Genomic DNA, 27,928 nt, shown 5'->3' with positions numbered 1-27,928 from the left:
GTGAGGATTGACTTGATTGAAGTGTATAAGATTCTGAATGGTCTTGACAAAGTAGATATGAAAAGGATGTTTTCTCTTATAGATCAGTCCTGAAATAGGGGGCAGTGTTTTAAAATGAGGTGTCAAATAAAGAGCATTTTTTTTCTCTCGGAAGGTTATGTGACTTTGGAACTTTGCCAAAGAGATGGATAAATTCTTGTTAGTAGGGGAATGAAGGATTATTGGGTGAGTTATGATCTCATTGAATGGTGGCGTAGTGCTGAGTGGCATATTCCATGTGTTTGTATCATACTCAGTTATAAGACTGAAGTAGGCCATTTCACCTCTTTAGCCTGTTCCAGAATTCAATAAGATCATGACTGATTTTCACTTTCTTACGCTAGCCCCATATCCTTGACAACAATAATTGTTGGTAACCTAATTTGACTGCTCAGTAATCCTTCCTGAACTTGACTACTTAAAATAAAATATTCCCGGAAAATGCACAAAGTGCTTTTATTGCCTGCTACCTACCGCAGAGAAGAGACCGAAGATTTAGGTATTTCCACTTTACGATTCTGGTCCATTCCAGATTCCCGTAAGGAGGCAATAACACCAGCATGAAGAAGGTCCTCATCAGTGAGAAGACCATGTGCTGCGGCAGCATAGACATCATGTGGATTCAGGTGATAAAATCCAGAGGGATGATAGTTGGAATCTAGTTGTCTTAGATGTGCAAAATCATATGGATTATACAGTTCTGCTTGTAAGTAATTGGTATGTGAAGATCCAGTATGAGGCTGCAAAGCAGGCAATGTCTGGTTGGAAGTTTCTGTCCACTGAGAATCTATTTCAATTTTGTAGCTGTTGCCTTCTCTCGTAGTACAATCATCAGAAGCAGCTGATAAATGTGCTGTTGAAGACCCTTGATTTCTGTGGAGTTCTGGCACAGAATGGAATCTGCAAATGTGAATATAAACATGGAGTGCAATATAATCTTTTTGAAAATATTCATAATGGCAGATCCAAAACTGAAATATTTAGTAATAATTCGCAGATCAAACAAAAATATGTTGAAAACAAACAGGTGAACAGTGAAGTTCCCAAGAAATATTTAGTGTATATCTTTTAATTCTTAGATACATTAGAGGACCTGAAATAATTACATGATTTATATTAACCTTGTTAGTGAACAAAGAACAAATAAAAGTTACAGCCCAGGAACAGGCCGTTCGGCTCTCCAAGCCTGAGCTGATCCAAATGTACTGTCTAAACCGGTCGGTCAATTCCTAACCATTTGTATCCCTCTGCTCCCCACCTACTCATGCATCTGTCCAGACGCATCTTAAATGAATACCGTGCCTCCTCTACCAGCTCTGCTGGCAACGCGTTCCAAATGCCCACCACCTTCTGTGTGAAGTTCTTGCCGCGTGTATCCTACTTAAACTTTCCACTTCTCACCTTGAAAGCATAACCTCTCGTTATTGAATCCTTCACCCTGGGAAAAAGCTTGTCTCTATCCATCCTGTCTATACCTTTCATGATTTTGTAAACCTCAACCAGGTCCCCCCTCAATCTCCTTTTTTCTAGTGAAAATAAACCTAACCTACTCTTCATAGCTAGCACCTTCCATACCCGGCAATATCCTCATAAACGTTCTCTGCACCCTCTCCAAAGCGTCCACATCCCTTTGGTAATGTGGCGACCAGAACTATACACAGTATTCTAAAGGCAGCCGAACCAATGTCTTGTACAATTTTAACATGACTTGCCAGCTCTTTTACTCAATACCCCGTCCAATAAAGGCAAGCATACCATATGCCTTCTTGACCACTCTATCCACCTGTGCAGCAACCTTCAGGGTACAATGGACCTGCACTCCCAGATCTCTCTGCCCATCAACTTTTCCCAAGGCTCTTCCATTCATTGTATAATTCGCTCTAAAATTAGACTTGCCTAAATGCATCACCTCACATTTGTCTGGATTGAAAGCCATCTGCCACTTTTCTGCCCAACTTTCCAGTCTATCTATATCCTCCTGTAGTCTCTGACAGTCTCTTATGCTTTCTGCTACTCCACCAATCTTTGTGGAGTATTTGAATTGATGTCCTTGGGATTAAAGGGGCACAGGCAGCACAGATATGAAATGACCAAGCGACAAAAAGCAACATTGTGCTGAGCAGTCTTACAGATTACAGAAAGTTTTCCTGTAATGCTCTCCAAGGGTCAATGTTAGGACCATTTTCTGATATATTAATAGTCCATACTGTACCTGGGTATCAGGGACGTACAGCATGTGAAACAACTTATGTAGAAGGAATAAGGGCATATACAATTATAAGGATGGTGTAGGAACACAGACACAAAAACAAAACAAACAAAACTTTAAAAAGGTAACAGGACAAATTGGGACGGTTAATAAAATCATAAGATCCATTACTTTATAGAAGATATATAAAGCATGAAACAAGGAAGTTATGCAAAAGCTTTCTAAATCAGAAGTTTAACATCAGCTGAAATATTTGGTCTAATTCTGGGCACCACATTTTAAGAAGGATGTCAAGATTTTCAGGCAGGGTGCAGAGGAGAATTACTAGAACATGACCAGGGGTGAGAGACATCAGTTATAAGGAAAGACTACAGAAACTGGGACTGTTTTCCGTCCAGCAAAGAAGATGAAGAGGAGATACATTAAAGGTGCAAAAATGTGAAAGGTTTTGGTAGACCAAATAAGAAGAAGTTGTTTCCACTGGTAGAAGGATAAATAACTCAAAGATATGGCTTTGAGATAACTGGCAGAACAAAACAAGGGTAATGAAAAGGCTTTTTTTGACAGAAACGCGTGAAAGGATGGCACAAAAAGATTTAATTAATGACTTTTTTTAAAAGGAATTTGTATTGTATACAAACATCAAAATTTGTAGGTCAGAGCAGGGAAGCAGAATGGACTGACTGGTTTCTAAAATGCAACTACAAGCTCTCTCAATCATGCAGTAGATACTTTTATGGTCCTGACTAATGTAGACCACAAAGAGTCCTAGGCAATTCCATATCTACTGAATTGGGAACTCAGTTGGGATACTAGAATTGGTCTCAGCATTCTGAACTAGACAGGCAGATGAAAACAAAGTGTCAGCTAAAGTTCAGCTTTTCAGTGTTAAATAATGTCCCCCTATTAGGAAAGCATCAGATAAGGTAAATATATGAAGTGCCTCACAGTTGCACAGTCTCCCCAATGTTCATCATTTTCAATATGACCACTTGGCTATTTTTTTAAATCACTTAGGGCCAGCATTCGTTGCCTATCTCTCATACTTAATACAACTGGAAGGCTTGCAAGGCCATTTCAGACAGCAGTTGAGACTCAATCACATGGCTGTGGGTTTGGAGTCACACATAGGCCAGAGCAGGTGGGGATGGCAGATTCCATTCCCTGAAGTACATTAGTGAGCCAGATGGGTTTTCTGACAATTAACAATGGCTTCAAGGTCATCAGTTGATTCTTAATTCCAATTTTTTTTTATTGAATTCAAATTCATTTGCCGTGTCAGGATTCAAACTCAGGTTCAAGAAAATTAGCTGAGTTTCTGGATTAATAGTCTAATGATAATACCAGTAGGCCATCGCCTCCCCATGTTTATAAAGTGACTGTCTCTGCTCCAGGAACTCTACTACTGTCTGGGGTGGGAGAAGAGCGAATGAGAAGAAGCATGAACTGCCTTGAATTCTGTTTTTGAAAACAAATTTTGATTCACATGTAGATTTTCAATTCCAAATGTAGTCTAGCTTCATAACATCCAGAAATCCGGAGGGCAGTGGAATTTGTTTTACTGAGTCATAAATGTTGATTTATCACTATCAAAGGTCTAAATCTGTATTCAAACAATCACACTGTCACAATTAATGCTAAATGTCCAAATCCACATTAAATTATACTCTAATGCTTTTTGAAATGATGCCATAGTTCAATCCCTCAAAGCAGCAAATCAGCTTTTGAAGTTAAAGTCTAAGTTGAAACTCCAAAGATACTCAGAATTTCAGCCTAAAATAATGCTGCACTCTGTTAATTGATTCTCAGTTCCACTCATAATTGATTCTGCTGCTCTGTTCCAAGAATAAAGTTGGTGCCATATATAGCATTACATAATTTACTAAATTAGGAATTTCTACCTGAAGTACATGATCTGCATCCAGGAATAAAGCAACATCACCAGGTAGGATTATAGCCAGAACAGCCAATAATGAGCACACCAAACAAGGTGGGGTACTCTAGGCCCCCACTCAGACCACCTGTTGCGCCCTCATGGTGGAGGTGGCCTTCCTCAGGTCCAAATTAAACACCACTGATAAATTTGTTAGCACTGTCTGCCTTCCACAGCCAAATATGTGCCCCACTGACCTTGGAGAAATATCACATGGAGCTCACCAGTGTACCACAGGTCTTCTATAAAGTGGGCACCAAAGGGCACATTCAACACCAAAAAACTCAATTTTATTTATTAAGTTAACTTCATTTTCAAGATGATTCAGGTGTTATCGTTTCTCCTTTTCAAAACAATTTAGTCAGACTATTATTTAAGTTCAGTACACTTCAGCAGCCTTTTAGCCAGCATCACCTTAATCGTCAATTAAGAAATGTAGAGTACCCTTGCAAACCACAGGAGAAACAGGAAGTATCTGTGTGGTTGTCCCTTCACTTCTCAGTCTTAGTAGTGATGGCTAGTGGAGTGGCACTGTGAGGTAGGAAAAGTGATGTTTCAGGTTTTTTTGAAGAGAACTCTGAATAAATGTAATCTTTTGTATTTTAATTTTATAAATGCCTAAATTGTGAAGCCAAAATATCTACCATTATCCAGAATACTCCATTCTTAACGCAGAATTGCAAAATTTCTTCTCCTCAGCCCTCATCAAGATACAGAGCCCCTCAGCATCAAGGGACAATATGTATGAAGTACTTAACAATTCTAAAATGGCTGATGCTGACTGACTCAAACAATTTGGAGATACAAATCAACTCTTTATATGTGCTCAGGGAGATAAAAAGTGGTTAAAGTACATCACAATAATATACTTAACTGTTAAATCTATTATGAGTACAGTACTACTGTAAAGTAAAAGCTATTTTTATCTGTGTTCTATTTAGAGAGGAGTCTTTTTAAGAAATGCAGATAAACATACTCTAGTTCACACTTAATAAAGTAATACCAAGTCACAAATCAGGGAGACCACAATCAGCAGTTTTTAATCACGGAAGGATGGTCCACCCAATGGTATAGCTGAACATTTAAATAAAGTGGTTGTTTGTGATCTGCAATGTCAGCGTGACATGGCTTGCAATTTGTTCTCCTAATCCGATTTGTATCTTCAGCAACTAATTCTTTATAAGGTGTGTGGATTTAATTACCTACACTTGATGCTGCCAAATTGTTTTTAGCACCACTTTTTTTTGCCAACATGTTCAATTTCAAAAGCTTTTAAATTGTTTTTCTGTTTATTTGTCAACTTCTCTTTTTTTTCCCCAAAGAAAATTAACTCAAGTTGCACAAAAAGAATGAATGGTACAAAATTAGAACTAAAAGCAAGAGTTGCAATTATATGGTCCATTTTCCATCTGTTAGATCAGTAGCAGTATTTTAGATATAATTATGAAATTGCTTTAAAGTGGCCAGTGTTCAATCGGCAAACACTGAAACCATTTCATGTGACAGAAGCCATGAATTGGAACTAGATAGATTTCTCTATATCATAACCTTTTAGAAGATGAAATATTTACATTACTTTTGGACAGCAACTTGCACACCCACACTTTACATTTTTTACTAAGTTTTATTTTTGTTTGGGTAGCACATTTCTGTCCTTTCATTGTACTGTGCTTTTATGTTTTACAATGAGTGCAGCTTTGGAGTAAGTAGTATTATGTCGTTGTAAAGAATAAAGAATAGCTGCTATAAACAAATTTATAGCAACTACAAATTTATTCCTAATTAAAATCGCAAAGCAATTACTACATTGTATACTAGCTACACTGCCTAGAAGACTATCACACTATAAAAAAGGCATTATAAAACAGTGTGTACTGTTCTTTAACCATGCAAAGGTTCCACTGAAGATCTTCAGAGTTCATCCATCCCAAGACATGATATTTTTTTAAGTGAGGTAGATAGATGATTTGAGCCCAAAAGGCAATAGGAATGCCGCAGGTGGCATCCACTCAAAGTCATTGTGTAATTCGAAGGAAGAACAAGATTTAGGTTAAATCATCTTACCTCACACAACTCAAAACTGAAAGGCCAAGAACATCCACAGATCTACCCTCTTAACAAGTAGCTAAAACTCCAAAATTATTGCAGGCAAGATTAGTGTGGGGATAAAACTGTGCCAAATGGCTCCCAATCATTCAATCTATAAAGAACCACCAGATGTTTTCCAAGGGAGCATTGTGAAAGAAAGCCACATTATAGACCTGCCTGCAGCCTACTGAAAAGCATTAGCAGAACTCTGATAGTAGGTTGTCCATCTGCCATCTCAGTCAAGAATAATACAGGAAGAATGCAATTTCAACACAAGTGAATTTCCCTCTATAAATGTTAGAAAGTATAATGTGTTGCAAACTAAATACTTGTCAAAACAGACTGCATTAACATATGGCAATTCTAATAAAAATAAAACTATGAAATAGGGAACAGAAATTTGTACATAACATTTACAACATTTCTACTGTATATTATATGTTGACAGAAAGTCCTAAACTTAAAATGTTCTGCTCACCTCTCAGTGTTACTAACAGGAAGATGATATTTTGCTGGAGAGAAGATAAATGGAATCCAGGAGTTACGTTGCAGGGACTTACAGATAGCCAGCCTTTCAACAGAATCTATCAATGAGTTTGACAACTCCAGGCAAAATAAAAATCTATAGCTATCTGAATAAAAATAATGTCAAGGATATTCAAATCAGTTGGACCAAGTGTAGGTATGGCAGATTTCAAGCATTCAACTTCACATTTTGTTTTTGCATGAATGTACTTTACATATCATGAGAATGACTGCACTCAAAGCATTAAAAAAAACTCATTGAGTGTACAGCCAAAACAAAAACATTCTTTTATCAATACCCAAAATTAAAGAAAAATGCATTTTAGAGCAGTAAAAATGTATGTAACAGCTAATTTGATTACATGTTTTATCCCAGAAGTTAATCACATTTCACAAAATTGTTACAACATAGGAGAGCATCATTCAGTCCTTTGTCTGTGCTGGCTCTCTGAAATGAGCAATGCACCCAATGTCATTTCCTCCACTTCTTCCTGTAAACTTCCATATTCTTCCTTTTTAGTTAATAATCCAATTCCTTTTTGATTGCTTTGATTGAACCTACCTCCACCACACTCTTAAGCAGCACATTCCAGGGTATAATCACTGACAGTGTAAGTTTTCCCCTTCATCTCCATTGTTTCTTTTGCTAATTAATTTATATATGTGACCTCTTGTTCTTTATCATCTTATTGATGGGAACAGTTTTTTCTTATTTACACTGTCTAGATCCCACTGCCTCTACACGTTGTCTGAAAATTCATACCTGCTGCACTATATTGCAACTATAGGCATTTTTCAAACACAGTTGCCAATGTGTTTTAGCAGTTTATGTATTTGTGGAAAGATCAAAATGTTCTCTTTACTTCAATAAAATGTGAAACAATTTTTTTTCAGAGTAATGGAAGAATTAAATAGCCAAATCAAATCTCAGGCTGACTTATTAAGGTATAGCAGTAATATCTAACACAAAAAGATTATGATCAACTTTTTGAGAAGATTTGTAGCTCAGGTTGAGGTTCTGGATGTAAGTTTGCTCACTGAGCTGGAAGGTTTGTTTTCAGACGTTTCGCTACTGTACTAGGTGAGCCTCTGGTGAAGCGCTGGTGTTATGTCCCGTTTTCTATTTATATGTTGAAGTTTCCTTGGGTTGGTGATGTCATTTCCTGTGTTGGTGGTGTCATTTAGACTCCATTTACCACCCTCTGAGAAAGAGAACAGGAAACAATTCGGATCCCATCTACCACCCTCTTGAGAAAAAGAACAGGAAATGACATCACTACACAGGAAATGACACCAACACAAAAAATGACACCACCAACCCAAGGAAGCCTAAACACACAAATAGAAAGCAGGACATAACACCAGTGCTTCACCAGAGGTTCACTGATTATATTACCTGGTATGATGACAAAATGTCTGAAAAGAAACTTGTAGCTCAGCAAGCAAACTAACATCCTTTATGATTAATATATATGAAGACATTGGTTTAACCTCAGCTGGAGTATTGTGTACAATTCTGAGGACTATATCATAGGAAGGATATGAACATATTGTAAACAATGAAGAAGAGATTTACAAGAATGGTTCCAGGGTTGAGAAACTTCAGTTATAAGGAAAGACTGGAGGAGTTGGTACTGTTTTCTTCTTGAACAGAAGGAGGCCAAGGAACTTTGGCAGAAGTTTTCAAAATCGTAAGCGGTCTGGGTCTAGACAGAGTGGATAGAGGCAAACTGCTCCCACTTCTAAATGAATTGAGAACCAGAGAGTTCAGATTTTTCAAAAAAAAAGCAGATGCAAGGTGGGAAAAACCTTTTTCACACAGTGAGTAGTTAGGGTCTCTAAGGCATTGCATGGACATATGGTGGAAGCAGGTTCAGCTATAGATTTCAAGATTATTTCTATTTAAGTAACGTGTCAGGCTACAGAGAACATATAGGAGATTGGCAATAGGTTAAAATGTTTTGAGAGCCACTGCAGATACAATAGGCTGATCTCCTTCAGCGCTATAACAATTATGTGATTCTGTTCACACAGGTGTTGATATAACATGTTAGAATGGTTGAGACTTAAATGGGATCTTCTGGCTAAGAGTTAGAGACACTACCACTGTGCCACTTTCTTTTCTACCCAGACGTGCAATTATGCACAACTGAGCAAGCTTCCCACCTTCCCAAGGGGGATTACAACAAGACCTCAGATTACAATGGGATCTTGGTCAGATGGGTCAACAGGCTGAGAAATGACAGACGGAATTTAATTTAGATAAATGTGAGGTGCTGCATTTAGGAAAGCAAATCTTAGCAGGACTTATACACTTAATGGGAAGGTCCTAGGGAGTGTTGCTATACAAAGAGACCTTGGAATGCAAGTTCATAGCTCCTGGAAAAGGAGTCACAGGTAGATAGGATAGTGAAGGCAATGTTTGGTATGCTTTCCTTTATTAGTCAGAGTACGGAGTACAGGATTTGGGAGGTTATGATGTGGCTGTACAGGACATTGGTTAAGCCACTGTTGGAATATTGTGTGCAATTCTGGTCTCCTTCCTATAGGAAAGATGTTGCGAAACTTGAAAGGATTCAGAAAAGATTTACAAGGATGTTGCCAGGGTGGAGGATTTGAACTGTAGGGAGAGGGTCAATAAGCGAGGGCTGTTTTCCCTGGAATGTTGGAGGCTAAGGTTTATAAAATCATGAGGGGCATGGATAGGATAAATAGACAAAGTCTTTTCCCTGGAGTGGGGGAGTCCAGAACTAGAGGGCATAGGTTTAGGGTGAGATGGGAAACAGAAAAAAGAGACCCAAGGGGCAAATTTTCCACGCAGAGGGGGCACGTGTATGGACTGAGCTGCCAGTGGAAATGGTGGAGGCTAATACAATTGCAACATTTAAAAGGCATCTGGATGGGTATATGAATAGGAACGGTTTGGAGGGATATAGGCCGGATGCTGGCAGGTGGGACTAGATTGGGTTGGAATATCTGGTTGGCATGGACAAGTTGGACCAAAGGGGCTGTTTCCGTGCTGTATATCTCTATGACTATGACTTTTTTTTTGCTTTCTATTTAAACTAGTAAAACACCACCAGTAAAACATCTGTGAAATTTACAAGCAAAGCCAATTACTAGCAACGCAAGCCATCAAAGGTGAAGTAGGTAGGGATAGTGAGAAGGGACTAAATTGAAATGGAGTTGGAGGGGCAAATAAAGCACTGTACACCCCGTGGTGCCCACCTCTTTCTGAAGGCATCAATAGCATTAGTGCCATCATGTGCTCCTTCTCCAAGGACACCTGGGCATGAACATAACCGAGGAAGGAGGCTGACTGTCAGCAGAAATCCTTTAAATTATTGAATAACAACTGTTGCAACCAGTTTGAAAATTCTGATTGGGAATTTAATTTACAACATAGTGGATTGCACACCTGCAAAGTTATTCAGAGTTTTAACCTATTCTCCTGCAACTATCAGAAAGGATACAGGTCAGCCCAACAATAATTCCACAGAAATGGAGAAAGACAGATGAACCTGGAATAATAAGGTAGGCAACAGGGAGGAATATCCAAGGTACTGCTGCGACTCTGATGGTCCTTTTCATTCCAGAATTACAACAACTTAGTGTCACCATAGCAAACTGAACAGTTGTAAAACCACACAATGGTGTTTCATCAAGACTTAGTAATTTGATCAAAAGAAGATAAAACAATGCAGAAAAAACAGCAAAAAGGATGGAGAGGTAGAAGTATCGAATGGTGCCCAACTGTTGCTCCAGGCGGCTGCTCAAGACAACTAACAATGCAACATTAATGAGCAAGGCAAAGACATTGTCATGGGAAAAGCAGTAGCTCAGTAAACGGTACACTGTTGGAATAAAAAAAGGAGGTAGTTAATTTACGGTTACTGATGGTGCAGCACATTTTTAAGATATACATACAATCAATAAGTGTAGAACAACTCACACAACTTATCTGCAGTTGTGTACGGAAAACTGTGATTGTCCAGCAAATGCTGCACAATAGTTAATAAGGTTTGACAGCCAACATACTATAACAACTCTTTCTTCAAGAAAACTGTAATTAATAATATACTTTGTTTTAATTTTGGCTTCTCAAGTGGGACAAGCAGTGCTGTCAGACATAAACAAGTTCAGTATTTCATAGAATCCCTACAGTGTGGAAGCAGGCCATTCGATCCATCAAGTCCACAACAAACCTCTGAAGAGGATCCCACCCAGACCCACACCCTACCCTATCCCTGTAACCCTCATTTACCATGGCTAATCCACTTAGCCTGCACATTCATGGACACTATAGGTAATTTAGCATGGACAATCCACCCAACCTGCACATCTTTGCACTATGGGAGGAAACCAGAGCACCTCAAGGAAACCCTCACAGACATAAGGAGAATGTGCAAACTCCACACAACCAGATTGAGGGTGCAATCAAACACAGGTCCTTGGTGCTATGAGAGCAGTAGTGCTAACCACTGTCACTATTTTGTCTATGCTGAACTTGCAAAGTGGGAGTGGGTGAAACACAAAAGACTTCACATTCCTGGACCTGAAAAGTATAAAATCAGCTTGAAATCCCATCACTATTTAGTGGCATCCAGAGACTTCCTCTGGAAGAACATGAACTTGTGGATAAAGGCAGGATCTGGAGCAACTATGGTGACTCCAAAATATAAATATACTAACATCGTTAGGATTAAACAAGCACAACACTTGGAAGAAAATTTAGATAGGTGAAAGTGAGGACTGCAGATGCTGGAAACCAGAGTTTAGATTAGAGTGGTACTGGAAAAGCACAGCAGGCCAGGCAGCATCTGAGAGCAGGAAAATTGATGTTTCGGGCAAAAGGCCTTCATCAGGAATGGGGCCATCGACATTTCAAGCAAAAGGCCTTCATCAGGAATGGGGGCCAAAAGGCACTGACTGCTTGCCAGGGATGGCCTACTCCCAAATAGTACTAAAGCCAAGCCCCATCAAGCATCCATACTTTAAATGAGCATTGTCAAATGATTATCGGGACTAGGAGCACTAGGCAAATTTTGCCTCACTAACCCAGGAATGGGCTGGAATTTCAAAGCAGAATTCAGATGAATTCTGGGTCCTAACCTCAGATGCATCACTCCCAGACAACTATTTTTCAATGCAAAGGCCTAATTGGACAGGAGATGAGAGTAACAGAACACTTTAAGAGTCAGACGCTACCTGTCTAGTATTGCTGGTATCTTGTTGATTAGAGTAAGCATTGAGTATACGAGTTGGGAGGTCATGTTGCAGCTGTATAGGACATTCGTTAGGCCACTTTTGGGATATTGTGTGCAATTCTAGTCTCTCTCCTATGGAAGAATGTTTTGAAACTTGAAGGATTCAGAAAAGAATTACAAGGATATTGCCCGGGTTGGAAGATTTGACCGTATGGAGAGGTTGAACAGGCTGGGGCTGTTTTCCCTGGAGTATCGGAGGCTGACAGGTGACCTTGTTGAGGTTTATAAAATCATGAGGGGCATAGATAAGGCAAAAAAGATCTTTTCCCTGAGGTGGAGATGTCCAGAGGTAGAAGGCACAGGTTTAGGGTGAGAGTAGCAAGATTTAAAAGGGATCTAAGGGGCAACGTTTTCACTTAGAAGATGGTGCATGTATGGAATGAGCTGCCATAGGAAGTGGTGGAAGCTGGTACAATTACAACATTTAAAAGGCATCTGGATGGGTATATGAATAGGAAGGGTTTAAAGGGATATGGGCCTAGTGCTGGCAAATGGTACTAGATTAATTTAAGATATCTGGTTGGTGTGGACGAGTTGGAACGAGTGATCTGTTTCCATGCTGAACTCTAAGCAGTTCAGAAATCAAGAATTCAAACACAGCGGAAAGAATGGAAAGATTCTTGGTAGTGTGGATGAGCAGAGAGATCTCGGTGTCCACGTAGATTAGATTAGATTCCCTACAGTGTGGAAACTGGCCCTTCGGCCCAACAAGTCCACACCAACCCTCCGAAGAGTAATCCACCCAGACCTCTGACTAATGCACTAACACTATGGGCAATTTAACATGGCCAATTCACCTGACCTGCACATCTTTAGACTGCAGGAGGATACCAGAACACCCGGAGGAAACCCACGCAGACACGGGAAGAATGTGCAAACTCCACACAGTCTCCCAAGGCTGGAATCGAACCTGGGATCCTGGTGCTGTGAGGCAGCAATGCTAACCACTGAGCCACCGTACATAGATCCTTGAAAGTTGCCACCCAGGTTGATACGAAGGTGTACGGTCTGTTAGCTTTTATTAGTACAGGGATTGAGTTTCGGAGCCAAGAGGTCATGCTGCAGCTGTACAAAACTCTGGTGTGGCCGCACTTTGAGTATTGCACACAGTTCTGGCCACCACATTACTGGAAGGATACGGAGGCTTTGGAGAGGGTTCAGAAGAGATTTACTAGGATGTTGCCTGGTATGGAGGGAAGGTCTTACGAGGAAAGGCTGAGGGACTTGAAGCTGTTTTTGTTAGAGAGGAGGAGGTTGAGAGGTGACTTAATTGAGACATATAAAATTATCAGAGGGTTAGATAGGGTGGACAATGAGAGCCTTTTTCCTTGGATTGTGATGGCTAGCACGAGGGGATATAGCTTTAAATTGAGGGGTGATAGCTATAGGACAGATGTCAGGAGGTAGTTTCTTTACTCAGTAGTAGGGGTGGAATGCATTGCCTGCAACAGTATTAGACTCACCAACTTTAAGGGCATTTAAATGGTCATTGGATAGGCATATGGATGAGAATGGAATATTGTAGGTTGGACGGGATTCAGATTGGTTTCACAGGCAGCACAACATCGAGGGTCGAAGGGCCTGTGCTGCGCTATAACGTTTTATGTTCTAAGCAGGGCACATACATATTTGTTTGCTTTGATATTTATTCAAATATGTGGAGCCACTGTGTTAAAATGTTTGTAACAGGAGTTCGCCTTTCAGCCTATGAGCCTGCTTTGCAATAGCAATGGAATAATCTGTACTTCAACTTCATTCACCTGCCAAAGCTCCATATATCATTTGCCTAACAATAATCTCATTTTGTGCAGCGACCCACTCCTTCCTAACAGAGTCAGAATCTCTTTCTGGAGAGAAAATAAGCCCTAATTAAGGTTTGAGGAATGGAGGAAGTGTGGGTTCATATTTACACTGAAGATCCCTTGGTTGGTGGAATGGCCTATATCTCCCTTTGGCATACTCACCTTTCTCTACCATATTCTTTAGCCATGGAAACATCTTATATAAGAAGTTCAAAGAACTTTTAACTTTATTCCTTTACTTTTGTCATTTATATTAAGAACTTTAATGTTAACAATTGTCTTATTTCTTTATTTTTCCACTTATTCTACAAAGGTAATGCTTAACTTTTTAAACTTTACTTCCTGTACTTAAAAGTTTTTGCATCGAGATACCTTTGTACCTAAGATAGTGCCATGTGGTGTGACATTATATACTTTTCACAAGACAATAAAATTTAAACCTAAATCTAATCCTGCCAAAACGTTAATGCTTCCCTTCCATCAATACTATTCTATCATTATCACTTAAGCCCACTTTGGGCTTTACTCAATATTTCATGCTTTTTGCCTTGTATTAAGTAATTTTGTTCTTCTGGCTTTACACAGGTCTACATAGTTTTAGAGATTACCAAAGCAGATTCTGAATGGTCACTGAACTGGAAGCATTGAGTCTGCTTTTTCTCCAGAGATGCTGCCAGACCTGCTGAGTTTTTTTCCAGCAAATTCTGTTTTTGTTTCTGATTTCCAGCATCGTAGTTCTTTGGTTATTTTCAGCTTTAGAGGTTTATTTATACCTCTTCTGACTTCATGCACTGTGTTTGCCAGTCTTCTCTAGATTAAGGAGACGAAATACAAATTGTCACTTGGTAATACAGAATTGAATATTTGTGAAAAGAGAGACTGGTTGTCAAACCTTTTTCTTATACTCAAGGCCATGCTTCTGGATACTTTAACAATGTCCATTTGCTTGTCAGGAATGGGTTCATATGTATGTTGCTTTGCACCTTATTTGAATTATCTGGGATCATGAGGAGCCTATAGTTATGGGACATCCAATAAACTTAAGGAGATAGACAGATAATAAATTAGAAACAAAAACAGAAGTTGTTGGAAAAGATCAGATCACTGGACCCAAAATGTTAACACTGATTTCCCTTCACAAATGCTGCCAGACCTACTGAGCTTTTCCAGCAACTTGTTTTTGTTTCTGATTTACAGCATCCACAGTTTTTTAAGATATTAAATTAGTAATAGGTTCAAGGGATATTGAGAGTGGGCAGGAAAGTGGAGTTGAGACTGAGATACGATCAGTCATGGTCATAGCAAATGGCAGAATAGGTTCAAGAAGCTGGGCAGGCCTCCTCCTACTTCTAATGTTCTCCATTGCTTTCTCCGTGGCAAACGCCTCAGTCAATTATTGCCTACTTGTCAACTTTCCACACCATGTTTCTCCTGTGGTATCAACTGTTCCAATCATTTTAAACTTGGCATTCGTATATTTATTGTGTTGAGTGCTAGGCAGAAAGCTTCAGCGATATCTCTCTCTTTTCAGCAATGCTGATTGATGATTGCTTAGCTGAACATCTCCAGTCAGTTCAAAAGCATGACCCAGAGCACTCTGTCGTTTGCTCTTTTGTGATTTAATCACTACGGCCATCCACCCTCTCAAACATTTGCGTTATTGTTCTTTCCTTCCCCTCCCCCTTTCCATGCTAAGCATTGTGCATTTCTAACAACTTCTCAATCTGGTGAAAAGTCATTAACCTAAAACAGAATGTCTATTCCTCTTTCCACAGATATGATTTGGAGGTCCCGCTGTTGGACTAGGATGTACAAAGTTAAAAAAAAAATCGCATAACACCAGGTTATAGTCCAACAGGTTTATTTAGAAGCACTAGCTTCCGTAGCGGTGCTTCTTCACCAGCGCTCCGAGCGTTACTGCTTCCAAATAAACCTGTTGGACTATAACCTGGTGTTGTGCTTTTTTAAACTTTCCACAGATAGTGTGTGATCTACTGGGTCTTTGCCAACATTCGGATCTGGAGATGCCGGTATTGGACTGGGGTGTACAAAGTTAAAAATCACACCACACCAGGTTAAAGTCCAACAGGTTTATTTGGAAGCACTAGCTTTTGGAGCGCTGCTCCTTCATCAGGGGATTGTGGATAAAAGATTGTAAGACACAGAATTTATAGCAAACGTCTACAGTGCAATGTAACTGAAATCATATATTGAATAAGACCCAGATTGTTTAAGTCGCTCATCTGTTAGAATGACCATGTTGGTTTCAGTTCTTTCATATGTAAATTGCAAAACTTTTTTTAAAAGTTATATTCTCCAGTGCACTTTAACAATTGGTGTCATGTCGGCCCAGATAAGGTATTAAAGGTGTTAACTCCCTGTGAGGCTGTCTGTGCCACAATGATCAGACTGATTCTAATCTAAACCATGGATTTACAGAATCTTACATGGATTCATGCAGTTTTTGAGCAAAGTAAAATGTAATTCTGCAAGTACAAATTCACCCACAAACTTATATGTGTATGTGTACACGTGGGTGTGCATGTGTGTGAGTTAAATGGGTTTAAGTCTGACAAATGGGAGACTTAACAAACAATCCAGGTCTTTTTCAATATGCAATTTCAGTTACATCACACTGAAAAAATTTTGCTATAAATTCTGTGTCTTACGATCTTGTTCTCCACAATCACCTGCTGAAGGAGCAGCGCTCCGAAAGCTGGTGCTTCCAAATAAACCTGTTGGACTATAACCTGGTGTAGTGTGATTTTTAATATTCAGATCAGCTATGATTTTATCAAATAATGGAGCCGGTTTGATGGGCAAAATGGCTTACTCCTACTTCATACTTTTGTATTTTCTGTTTTTAGTTTATATTTCCAAGGCTGAGAGTATTTTGCTTTTGTTTTTGCAAGTGTCAACAAGTGAATTCACACTTCTACTCAAGCCACGTGATAGGAACTTGTAAAAACATAGAAACAATCTCTGAAGCTATTAAAGTGATTAGGGTCAACAAACTTCTCACTTTTGTATTATTAATCACGACACTAATTAACACTGAAATGATTGTTTACAACCACTCCCAAGCAAGTTCCTTCTGTGGTGCAATGGTCTACTCCAATAATCATTTTTTCTTAGGAAGATTATGTTTAATGTAAATGAATAATCATTAGCTCAGCTGATGAACTTAACGTAAAATAGTCTACATGATTTGCTTTGTTAGCAAACTTTTCATTGTTACTTTTATGAGCAGTTCAGCACCTGCCACTGCTACAGTTTGGGTTTATTTTCCAAAATCAGCAGCACCATCACAGGGAGTTGAATGTTCAAACATCTCCCCACAAAAAGGGAATAAAAATCTGATGCAATGCATGATGCAATCATCTAAACACAATTCCTGACCACTGATTAAAAATAGCACTGCTCATGGATAGGAACACAAAGTCCACTTCTTCTCCTGGATAAAGGAATTATCTGGAGGGGGTCCTGTAAGGTGAGAAAATTAAGGTTTTAAAAAATGGGTAACAAAAATGTCTGACAGCATCTCCGAGTCAGGATCAAGGCAGCAAAGTTTGGGATGATCTGGAACATATAGGTCGTGAAAGGTGGGGAAAAAAAATAAAGAACTGCAGATGCTGAAAATCTGAAACAAAAACAGAAATTTCTGGAGAATCTCAGCAGGTCTGGCAGCATCTGTGCAGAGAAAGCAGAGTTAATGTTTTTCAATCCATATTCTGATTATTTCTTTAGGTTATTATCCTGAACCACCCTGGACAAATTAGTGCTGGTTATGTCCCAGTACTTGATTGTCATACTGCCCATGTCACCTGCAAGTTTACCAAGCTGAAGGAGAAAATTGATCTTCATTCTGGCAAGAAGTTGCAAGATAGCCCCAAATTTGTGCAATCTGGAGATGCAGCCATTGTAGATATGACTCCTGAAATGTTAACTTCACAGATGCTGCCAGACCGCGGAGTTTTTCCAGCAACTTGTTTTTGTTTCTGATTTACAGTATCTGCAGTTTTAAAAATATTAAATTAGTAATGGGTTCAAGGGTTATTGAGTTGGCAGGAAAGTGGCATTGAGACCATGTGATCAGTCTTGGTCATATCAAGTTGCAGAATAGGTTCAAGAAGCTGAGTGGCCTCCTCCTACTTCTAGTTCTTATGTTCTCCAATTCTTTTTCCATGGCAAATGCCTCAGTTCATCTCTCAGCCCCCTTTGGACCCCTTACATTCCTGATGAAAAGCTTATACTCGAAACGTTGACTCTCCTGTTCCTCGGATACAGCCTGACTAGCTGTGCTTTTTCAGCGCCACACATTTTGGACTCTGATCTCCAGTATCCTCACTTTCTCCTTAACATTTCAAATCCAGTGACCCTTCTTCAGAACCGAACCCAATCTGTTTTACCAGCAATTTCTATTTTTGTTTGTTTCAGATCTCCAGCCTATTTGTTTCATCTTAAAACCTGAATCTTTGCCAAGCCTTTGGTCACCTCTCCTAACATCTTTATATGTCTGTATCAAATGTTATTTGATAATGCTACTATTGTAGCTTCTTGTGACTCTATTTGCTGCATTTAAAGTAAGTGCTTTACTTTAGTAAAACCTACTTCTGACTAAGCTTTTGACCAGCTGTCCCGAAGTTACTAATCTTATGTGGCTCAGTGCCAAATTTTGTTTGATGGCACTCCTGTGAAGTGCCTTAAAATATTTTATGAAGTGAAAGGAACTATGTAAATACAAGATGCTGATGCAAAATTCGGATAGAATTGGCTTTCCAGGATATACTCAGCTATTGTGAATGTTTGCTTTTGAAAATACCAAACACACAATGGGATATAGGCAGTGCATACTGATTTTTTTGTATTTTAATTAATTGGTCCCTCAATCAGAAATGAAGATTTATTTTAAATCCACCTTGGATGAACAGTTTAGGAGCTTTTTAGTAATTTATATTTGTCCATTCAGAAATGAGATTGTGGGATGTCTTATTTGATTTAAGTGCATCTTACCTGACTCAGAATAAAGTAATAATTTCTCCTATTTCTCTCAAGGGGAGCTGACTGCCTACTGACATTATTGTTGGGCATCCAGAGACCCAGATGATGTTTGGGTCCTGGGTTTGAATACCGCCATGGCAGATGGTGGAACTTGAATGCAGTAAAATTCTGGAATTAAGAGTCTAATGACTACCATGGGTCCAGTGAGGTAAAAACAATGACTGCAGATGCTGGAACCAGATTCTGGATTAATGGTGCTGGAAGAGCACAGCAGTTCAGGCAGCATCCAAGGAGCAGCGAAATCGACATTTTGGGCAAAAGCCCTTCATCAGGCTTTCGCTGCTCCTTGGATGCTGCCTGAACTGCTGTGCTCTTCCAGCACCACTAATCCAAAACCATGGGTCCAGTGCCAATTGTTGAGAAAAAGCCACCTGATTCATTAATGTCCTTTACCTGGTCTGGTGTACATGTAACTCCAGACCCACAGCAATATGGTTGACTCTTAACGGCCCTCTGAGCAATTAAGGATAGGCAATAAATGCTGGCCAAGTCAGCAACACCTCATCCCATGAATGATTTTTTAAAAAATTATGTTTCATTGAATGAATAATTTCATCTCTGCAGACAGAAAATGGAGGTCCAAATACTTAGCACTTGGATATTGTATGATCATGCTCCCAGGGTAAATTTGAATTGTTCTCAATAAAAGATTTTCAGTAAGACTGAGTTTTACTAATACCTTTATTTCTATGATTTGCTTTACTATCTTAATAACTGGCACCTTTTCACCTTGATACAACGTGGAAAAAAGTTATTAAAATAATTTCACTTTAAATATGCATACTATTAATTAATTTTTGACCAGCCTTTTAATACAGATTGCACAAAGTTGTATGGGTGGTCACTCGTTCAATTTTTAGGACCAGAGAGATTGGAATGTATTGTGAACACAAGTAACAAATATCTTGATTGGATTTATTCAGTTTCCTTTGGTTTGATTTAGTATAGCTTTGATTGACACCGAAGTAAATATTGCCAATCAGAGAACTATTCATTGAGCTAGTATTTCTACTAACGTTTCTTATTTAAGTCATTAACAATCCACCATCTGTAAACTGCCTGATCCTCTTTTACGCATTCTAAGATTTTGTTTTCTTCCTACTGTCATCTATAAATTCTTCCCATCTCAGCTCAATAACGTACACGTTTAGCGTCTTGTGCCAAACCCAGTGTTTCCAGTAGATCGTCCTCCTCTCTACACAATTAGCAGTAGCTTCAAGTGTCTCAGCCCTACTATCTGGAACTTCCTCTGCCTCAGGTTTCTCACTATCACTTTCAGATGTTTAGTTTTGCAAATGTTATCCATCTAATGATTAATTTGGTTACTTCTAATTCTTCTAATAATTCTTCTAATGTTCATTTTCTGACATTTTAGAAGGACAGCTGGTCACCTAAACATACAGCGAAGTCCAATATTGTCTAGAATCAAAATCTATCCTGATCTGCTTTCCAATATTGCTGGATTTTAAAATATATATATATATTTGTGACTTTTACTTGGAAACTGGTTTAATACAGTGTTTCAATATTTCAGCGTGTCCTTGATAATGATCAGCTGACAAGAGTACAGTCTGAATGTTAATTCAAAGGATAGTGATTGAACCACAACACAGTAAACAATGTGAAGCAGGCCTAAACATATCCTGAAAAACTGGTATATATTATCACAGTCACGTCTGGTTTGATGGTGATACTTTCTCAATAACTTTCAAAATGCCCTGTACAGTTCAAACAGAAATACTCAATAATGTAAAGGTACCAAACACAACATACATTTCTGTAATTTGTCCGCAGCCATCAAATTGAAATATGAACTTCCTTTCTCTCTCCATGGATTCTCCCTGATTTTTTTTGGTTATATCCAGTATAGTTTAACATCATCAGGCGCTGTTATGATCCCAATAAAGAGGAGTAACTTATTAGAAATACTTTTGAACTTTCACTGACTGAATGGAAGGATTGTACCACAAGATTTCAAATTAAGACTTGCACTGTAATAAATTAAAAGTCACCGAATCTGAGCACTATTCAGTAGATAATGATTTTTTTTTGAAACTTTTTTAAATGTTCAAAATCCCCCTCCATGATGATATTTTATCTTTCCTCCTGAAAGTTCTCATCTCCTGAAGACTTGCATTTCTCTTACTCATTCTCACACACCCAATCCCCACACTACTAATGCTGCCTATTCACTCACTCAGAACAACTCACCACCTTCCCCCCACCTGTACTAGGTGTGTCACTTTCTTCTCATTCAATCCCTCCTTTGCCTTACTCCAGAATAATTTTGGTCCATAATTGGGCTGCCTGGCATTCACCTCCTATAGAAAGAGGTACTCAGTCCTTGTCAGTGAAGAGCAAGACCAGACCTGACCTGACCTGTGGAGATGCCCAAATCCCCATGCCTTGGCAAGCAAGTAAGAAGCATTTGCTTTATTCTAAACACTCTACTGCTGTGCTATTCTCACATTAACTCCACTGCAAATGTGTTAACATGCCAGAACTTCTAACTTTAGTTTTTTGCCTCCAACAGGCACTAGTGGCATCAGCACAGTCTCTGCAGCCGAGAAGTGGGGCAGCATGGATACCTCTGAGAATGCACCAGCAAGGCTGCTTTTTGCACCTTCCAGCACATCTCAGTTTGATCAATTGCTACATTAGATTTGTAAGCACCTGCTGACGAGCACATCACTGCCATGTCTCACAGCAGATCGAGAAAGAAATACCGTAAGTCGCTGGCACGAGGATCAATCACCTGCTCAACACCAGGATGGAGAGGAACTATAGTGTCAGCAAATTAAGACTTTCAAATGCACAAAAGTTGCAGGCAGGTTTGTCAGGGGCTCTTGGCGACTTGGCACAAGTTGCAGCAATGCGTATTATGACCCTGTTATCTCTGGCATGTGCACGTCTGCTTGCCTCCATAAACAGGTTGGCAGCTGTAATTGAGAATCATATCAAGCATTCTCATAGATTTCTGTATATGAGCACAAACCTGCATTAAAGCGCTTTAGCCACTAATGCTCAGCACCAACAGCTAGACAACAGGGGACATGAGACCTTGACCTCGACCTCAATCCAAGTGCCCCTTCTTACAAGGCGGCAAAGTGATGCCAGGTACCCACCCAGAGAGGAAATTTCATAAAGACCCAAAGGTCTCGTCTCAGGACACTCCAGACGTGGTATGGTCTTCCACCATTAACCTGTCTGCCATACTCAGCACAGAGGGAAGAAAAGCTGAAAAGGATGCACCTGCCTCTGGACAGGACACAGGCAGCATGTCAAGGTCCTTCATACAGTCACCTGACCAAAAGGGGCAAACTGGTTCCACTGTAGGTCAGGTTCCTTCCATTTCAATTGCAGATCCTGGGAATGCACTGAGGTTTATTGGATGAGAAAGACAAGATCTTGATAGGCACATAGGTGGTACAGGTAACACGTCACTCGAAACACATCATTGTTAACATAGCTTTACATTTCATCATCAGCTGATTGGGTGCCCATCCTTGGAACAAAGTATTCCTGAAGAAGGGCTTATGCCCGAAACGTTGATTTGCCTGCTCCTCGGATGCTGCCTGGCCTGCTGTGTTTTTCCAGCACCACGTTTTTCAACTCTGGTCTCCAGCATCTGCATCCTCACTTTCTCCCACAAAGTGTCATTGCAGATGTATTACAATGAGAGATGTTGGTGTGCTCCAAAGCACAGCAATGAATTGTAGAATTGTGCCAGTATGATGCAGTGAGGCTGGTACATGTTGGATGCCAAGATCTGTGCACTTGGGACATGTAGAGTTACTGTTCATGAGGCATGTTTTAAGACATTGGTGACTAATATCCAGTCTGGAGGAGCAAGCAGCAAGCTTGAATCACCAGGTCATACTTTCACATTGGGAATTTTCATCAACTTGTTTCTATTTGGGAGATAGCAGAATTGAAAACTACATATTAATGAGATGAGATTAAGATGTTAATATGTGCAAGTGAGCCTCTCACTGCTCACTAGTGAGGCTTTATCTTGCCATTTAACATATATCCATTAAAAATGGAGCAAAGGTTTCTACAGTAAAACAGAAGGAAGTTCTCCTAATCAACTTCACCAACCAACACCACAAAGAAGGAACTGCTAATTAACTTACTGGTTTTGCAACTTTGTTGTGCACAAACTTGCTGCTGAATTTATCTACACCAACAGTGAAACAATTTGCACTTATAGAAGACATTTACACCTTCAGAACTTCTGTAAGTACCTTGTTGCTCATTTATTCTTTGTCAGATTTAGTCAGTTGGATCATAGAATCTTACAACACGGGAGGCCATTTGAACAGTTCTTGCGACAGCAGTGACTTTTAGCCCATGCGTCTTTTTCTCTCCATAATTCTGTCAGTTATTCATCGTCCAGTACTGTTATATGTATATTTATTTATGGAATCAGCTTCCAACACCTACTAAGGTAGAGCATTCCAGATACTGACAACTCTGAAAAGAAAACTTCATACCTTCCCCCCCCCCGCCACCCCACCCCACCCCACCACCACCAATTCAGTTTAAATCAAATCACCTTTAATTGTTGAGTCATGGACTTTTTCCTCTATGGAAACATCTAGTAATCCTGAAAATCTCATTTAGATCATCCTACATTTTCAGATCTCGTGTTTCATGATGTTGGTCAAGCATCATATCCAGGTCTTGCAAAGATCTAACTAGTGATTGGTAAAAGTTCTAGCATAATGTCCCTACTTTTTTTACAGGCTATTCCTTTAATTATACATCCAAGTAAGCTACATGTATTCTTTTAAACCATCCTATCAATTGAACTACTACTTTTAAGGATTACTGTATATAGACACTTAAATCGTGGTGTTTACCTCCAATTCTGAAAATCATGTCATTTAAAATATATTATTCTTTTCACTCATGTATTTCCAAAGTGTATAGTTATGATCCTAGATGATGATACTAATGGACAAGTCAGACCCCAGAATGAAATCTTGCTCAACGGATCTTTTTAAACAGAACTCTTTATTAACTTAGTGGTTATACTCTGGTTTGGTTAGCTCAGTTGGGTGGATGGCTGGTTTGCAAAACAGAGTGATGCCAACAGTGCATGTTGAACTCCTATATCAGCTGAAGTCACCATGAAGATCCTCGCTTCTCAACCTCACGTTTTGCCAGAGGTGTGATGATGACCCTCAGGTTAAACTGACCACCAGTCATCTCTCTCTAATAAGAGAGCAGTCCTCTGGAACTATGGCAACTTCACTTTAATTAACTGGAACATAGTTTCAAAGTTTCTTTAACAACAGAAGTTTATTGTACAAAACAAAAGAAATCTAAATACAGAATAGAATGTTAAAGGTTTTAAAATACATAGCAAAATAAAATGTTATCCCATTTGCTGACACTATCAAATATTTCAGTTCAAGTTAAGTGATTCTTCCCAGATCTTTCCTGTGGACTGTGAAGTCTTCTTACACACATATTCATGAAACTGAGAGCTTGGACTTTGTCAGGTTGTAATAACCTGCAGATTTCTAACCAAATTCCTGGGCTGAAAGTGGAATAAACTGAACTTTTTAAATACTAAAATAAAAGTGTTTTCCCTGAACTATCCAATACTATTCTTGAAGATAGACTGTATTTGCTTCCTACCCTAATCAGGTCTCTTCCAAACTACCCTAAAAGCTTTCAATCTCTAGGTTTTCTAAGATAAAATTATCTACAATTACAATCAAAACAAAGATAATTGTCTTTAATGTTTACCCCACCAGTCATAAACCACCAAACTAATCTCCCATTAACACTCCAGAGGGCTCTGTCTTCTGAAACACACTGGATTAGATCAATGTTCTGGAATGACTGCCTTACCTAGTTAGTACTCATTTTTTTAAAAAAAGCCTTCACAAAGTAATCCATTCATATGCCACTAAATGTTATACTGTAAAGACTTTACACGTAAACTCTATATATACACCTCTCATCACAACATCATTTTATACTTTGCTGCATTGAACTCCCCCTGCCAAAAGTCTGTTTATTTCACTATTATGTCTGTCATGATAATGTTTTCAACTCTCCTTATGTATTGTCTGCAAACCTCAATGCTGCTCCCTGCATTTGAGAATAAATGGATCCAATTGCAAAGGGAGTAAAAGGTCCAAAAGACCTTTAGGATACATCTTTATAAGCCACCTCAGTCTTAAAAAATTCACATCCATCGCCCCCTTTATTTTTTGTCACTGAGCCAATTTATATCTATACTTTCTGCTTAATTCCAAGGGCTTATGGTCTTCCAACTTTACCAAATGCATTCCAAAATCCATATACACATCTGCTGCACTACTATAATCATGCTCTGGCCACAAAAGCTGGTTTGGTATTGGGTAATTGCAGCAAGTAACTTGCCTGTCTCCCCACGTCTCTTCACCATCCAATAGACACAGGTCAAGAACATGGTAGAATATTCTCCACTTACATGGATGAGGGCAGCTCCAACAATACTCTAGAAGTTCCAGTGCACACAGACCAAAGCGGGCTGCTTAATTGGCACTCCATTTGCTATCATTCAATCCCTTCACATAAAATGCATGACTAATAAATTATCTGTAAGATACACTTCAGAGACTTGCCAAAGCTTCTTCAACAGTGCATGCTAAAATCATAAACTCTACATTTTCTAATGGGTACCAAACACCAGCAGTTATAGTGCTTCCCACCAGCCTTAGAACAACTTTCCAAAAAACTTCTCTAATATTATTATATTCTTTGAATAATTAATCAGGCAAGATTTCCCACTCAAATCCAAATTGACTGATTAAATCATACATTTGCTAATAAAAAGATTGTTCTATTCTTATAACGGTTTTCAATAACATCACCACCACCAATGTAGGTTGACTTGCCATGGCCTGTATGCTCTGGATTGTCTTTCTCCCCTTTCTTGAATAGAGATATCGCATTAATAGTTCTCGAGAAGTACTCCTATATTCAAAGAGGATTGAACATTGTAAGCAAAGCCTCTGCTTTTCCTGCCTTTGCTTCTTTGTTATATGAGCTCATGCACCAATTTGTACCCTATGATTCAACACCTACAATTAGGTTCTTTTGCTGAAGAGCTGAAAATGTGTTGCTGGAAAAGCGCAGCAGGTCAGGCAGCATCCAAGGAACAGGAGAATCGACGTTTCGGGCATGATGATTCCTGAAGAAGGGCTGATGCCCGAAACGTCAATTCTCCTGTTCCTTGGATGCTGCCTGACCTGCTGCGCTTTTCCAGCAACACATTTTCAGCTCAGATCTCCAGCATCTGCAGTCCTCACTTTCTCCTCTTTTGCTGAAGAGTAAACATTGATTACTACACTGGGGAAACAACTGTGCATTTTCACTATGAGATCTTTTACCTTCAGCTGAAAACTCTCACTCAAAAATTAACATTGCCAACACTTAACACTCCACTGAATTGTCAGCCTAGAAAGTGAAAATGTGGAGGTTGAAGTTGCAACTTCCTTACTCGGAGATCAGAGTGCTGCCACTCAGCCAAATTGGTAATATGCCTAAAGTTATTATCTGCATTTCTTTGGAATATCAAGGCATTCTAAAGGCAAAAGCAGGGGATGTGGGGTTAACTTATGTCAGTGAAAAAAATACTGCTGCAGTTGGAAATCTGAAACAGAAATACAAAATGCAGAAAATACTGAGGAGTCAAGGCATCTGTGGATATTTTCCATTGACAAGTTTTACTCAGAATTTATGAATTAGCTTCAAGCTGCTCTGTAAAGTAGTGCCATAGACACATTTGTGTTTTAAACATCCTTAGTCCAAATAAATGTAAACCATTTTCATCCTTATACAATATTAACACAGGGAATCTGATAAAAGCTTAACTACCATAGATCTGTGAATACATGTCAAATGAGCCACTGTATTTTGGGAAAGATAATAAGCATTGTGTTGATTTAGGCTTTCCTGGATATAAAAGAACTTGCTCGGTAAACATCTCTATTCCTAATATTCAAGATTTGCTTTTCTACTTTCCTTTCAAACTTATAAATTCTCCAAATCCTGCACAAATTCAAAGTGGCTCAGTGGCAAAAGCACAAGGTGCTGACTGAAGGTTGTTCTTATAACTACATGTCTCGTCCAGTGGCATATTGCAGGTTAGTTTGCTACTGGGTGCCTTGCTGTTTGTAGTGTACATTAATGTTTTAGACATGGATGTTGGTGATTTAATCAGTTTGCAGGTAACAGAAAAAAATGCTGTAAATAGTGAGGACAAAAATGTTAGGCTGCAGAAAGATATAGACAGGCTCATCAGATGGATAAGCTAGAGGAGGGTGGGGGTGGAGAGAAAGCAGCGTAGAGTACAATGGGTGAGTGGGGGAGGGGATGAAGGTGATAGGTCAAGGAGGAGAGGGTGGAGTGGATAGGTGGAAAAGAAGATAGGCAGGTATGACAAGTCCGGGCAAGTCAAGGGGACAGTTACTGAGCTGGAAGTTTAGAACTAGGGTGAGGTGGGGGAAGGGGAAATGAAGAAACTGTTGAAGTCTTGAAGAGCTTCAGGGCAGAGGAAATGACCTGGGAGTTGCAGTGGGAGAGGGATTCCCTGAGATTCTTGTAGGGAGAGGAGGAAAACTTCTTCAAGGCAGGCATCCTTGCAAGAGGATTCGCAGTAGGGTTAAAATCAACGAGGTAAAAACAATGACTGCAGATGCTGGAAACCAGATTCTGGATTAGTGGTGCTGGAAGAGCACAGCAGTTCAGGCAGCATCCAAATAGCTTCGAAATCGACATTTCAGGCAAAAGCCCTTCAGAATCTGGTTTCCAGCATCTGCAGTCATTGTTTTTACCTCACTGATTTTAACCCTACTGCAAATCCTCTTGCAAGGATGCCTGCCTTGAAGAAGTTTTCCTCCTCTCTCTACAAGAATCTCAGGGAATCCCTCTCCGACTGCAACTTCCTCTGCCCTGAAGCTCTTCAAGACTTCAACAGTTTCCTTATTTCCCCTTCCCC

At 39.4% G+C, this 27,928-nt stretch overlaps 1 protein-coding gene across 2 annotated transcripts in view; it reads right to left on the bottom strand.

The window, feature by feature from the left end:
• The window catches only part of rhbdd3 (rhomboid domain containing 3), a 54,547-nt gene that overhangs the window by 24,787 nt on the left and 1,832 nt on the right, over positions 1-27,928 (bottom strand). For both annotated transcript variants that reach the window (XM_072588073.1, XM_072588072.1), the window contains exons 2-4: positions 10,268-10,648; positions 6,748-6,901; positions 514-939 (exon numbers count right to left, since the gene is read on the bottom strand). In XM_072588073.1, the coding sequence (XP_072444174.1) occupies positions 514-939; positions 6,748-6,901; positions 10,268-10,648 (961 nt within the window). The remainder of the gene's footprint in view (positions 1-513; positions 940-6,747; positions 6,902-10,267; positions 10,649-27,928) is intronic.

Source organism: Chiloscyllium punctatum, chromosome 17 (genome assembly GCF_047496795.1).
Source record: "Chiloscyllium punctatum isolate Juve2018m chromosome 17, sChiPun1.3, whole genome shotgun sequence".
NCBI classification, from domain to species: Eukaryota; Metazoa; Chordata; class Chondrichthyes; order Orectolobiformes; family Hemiscylliidae; genus Chiloscyllium; species Chiloscyllium punctatum.
Note: the sequence above shows the minus strand (reverse complement) of the source record. Positions and strands in the feature narration are given on the sequence as shown.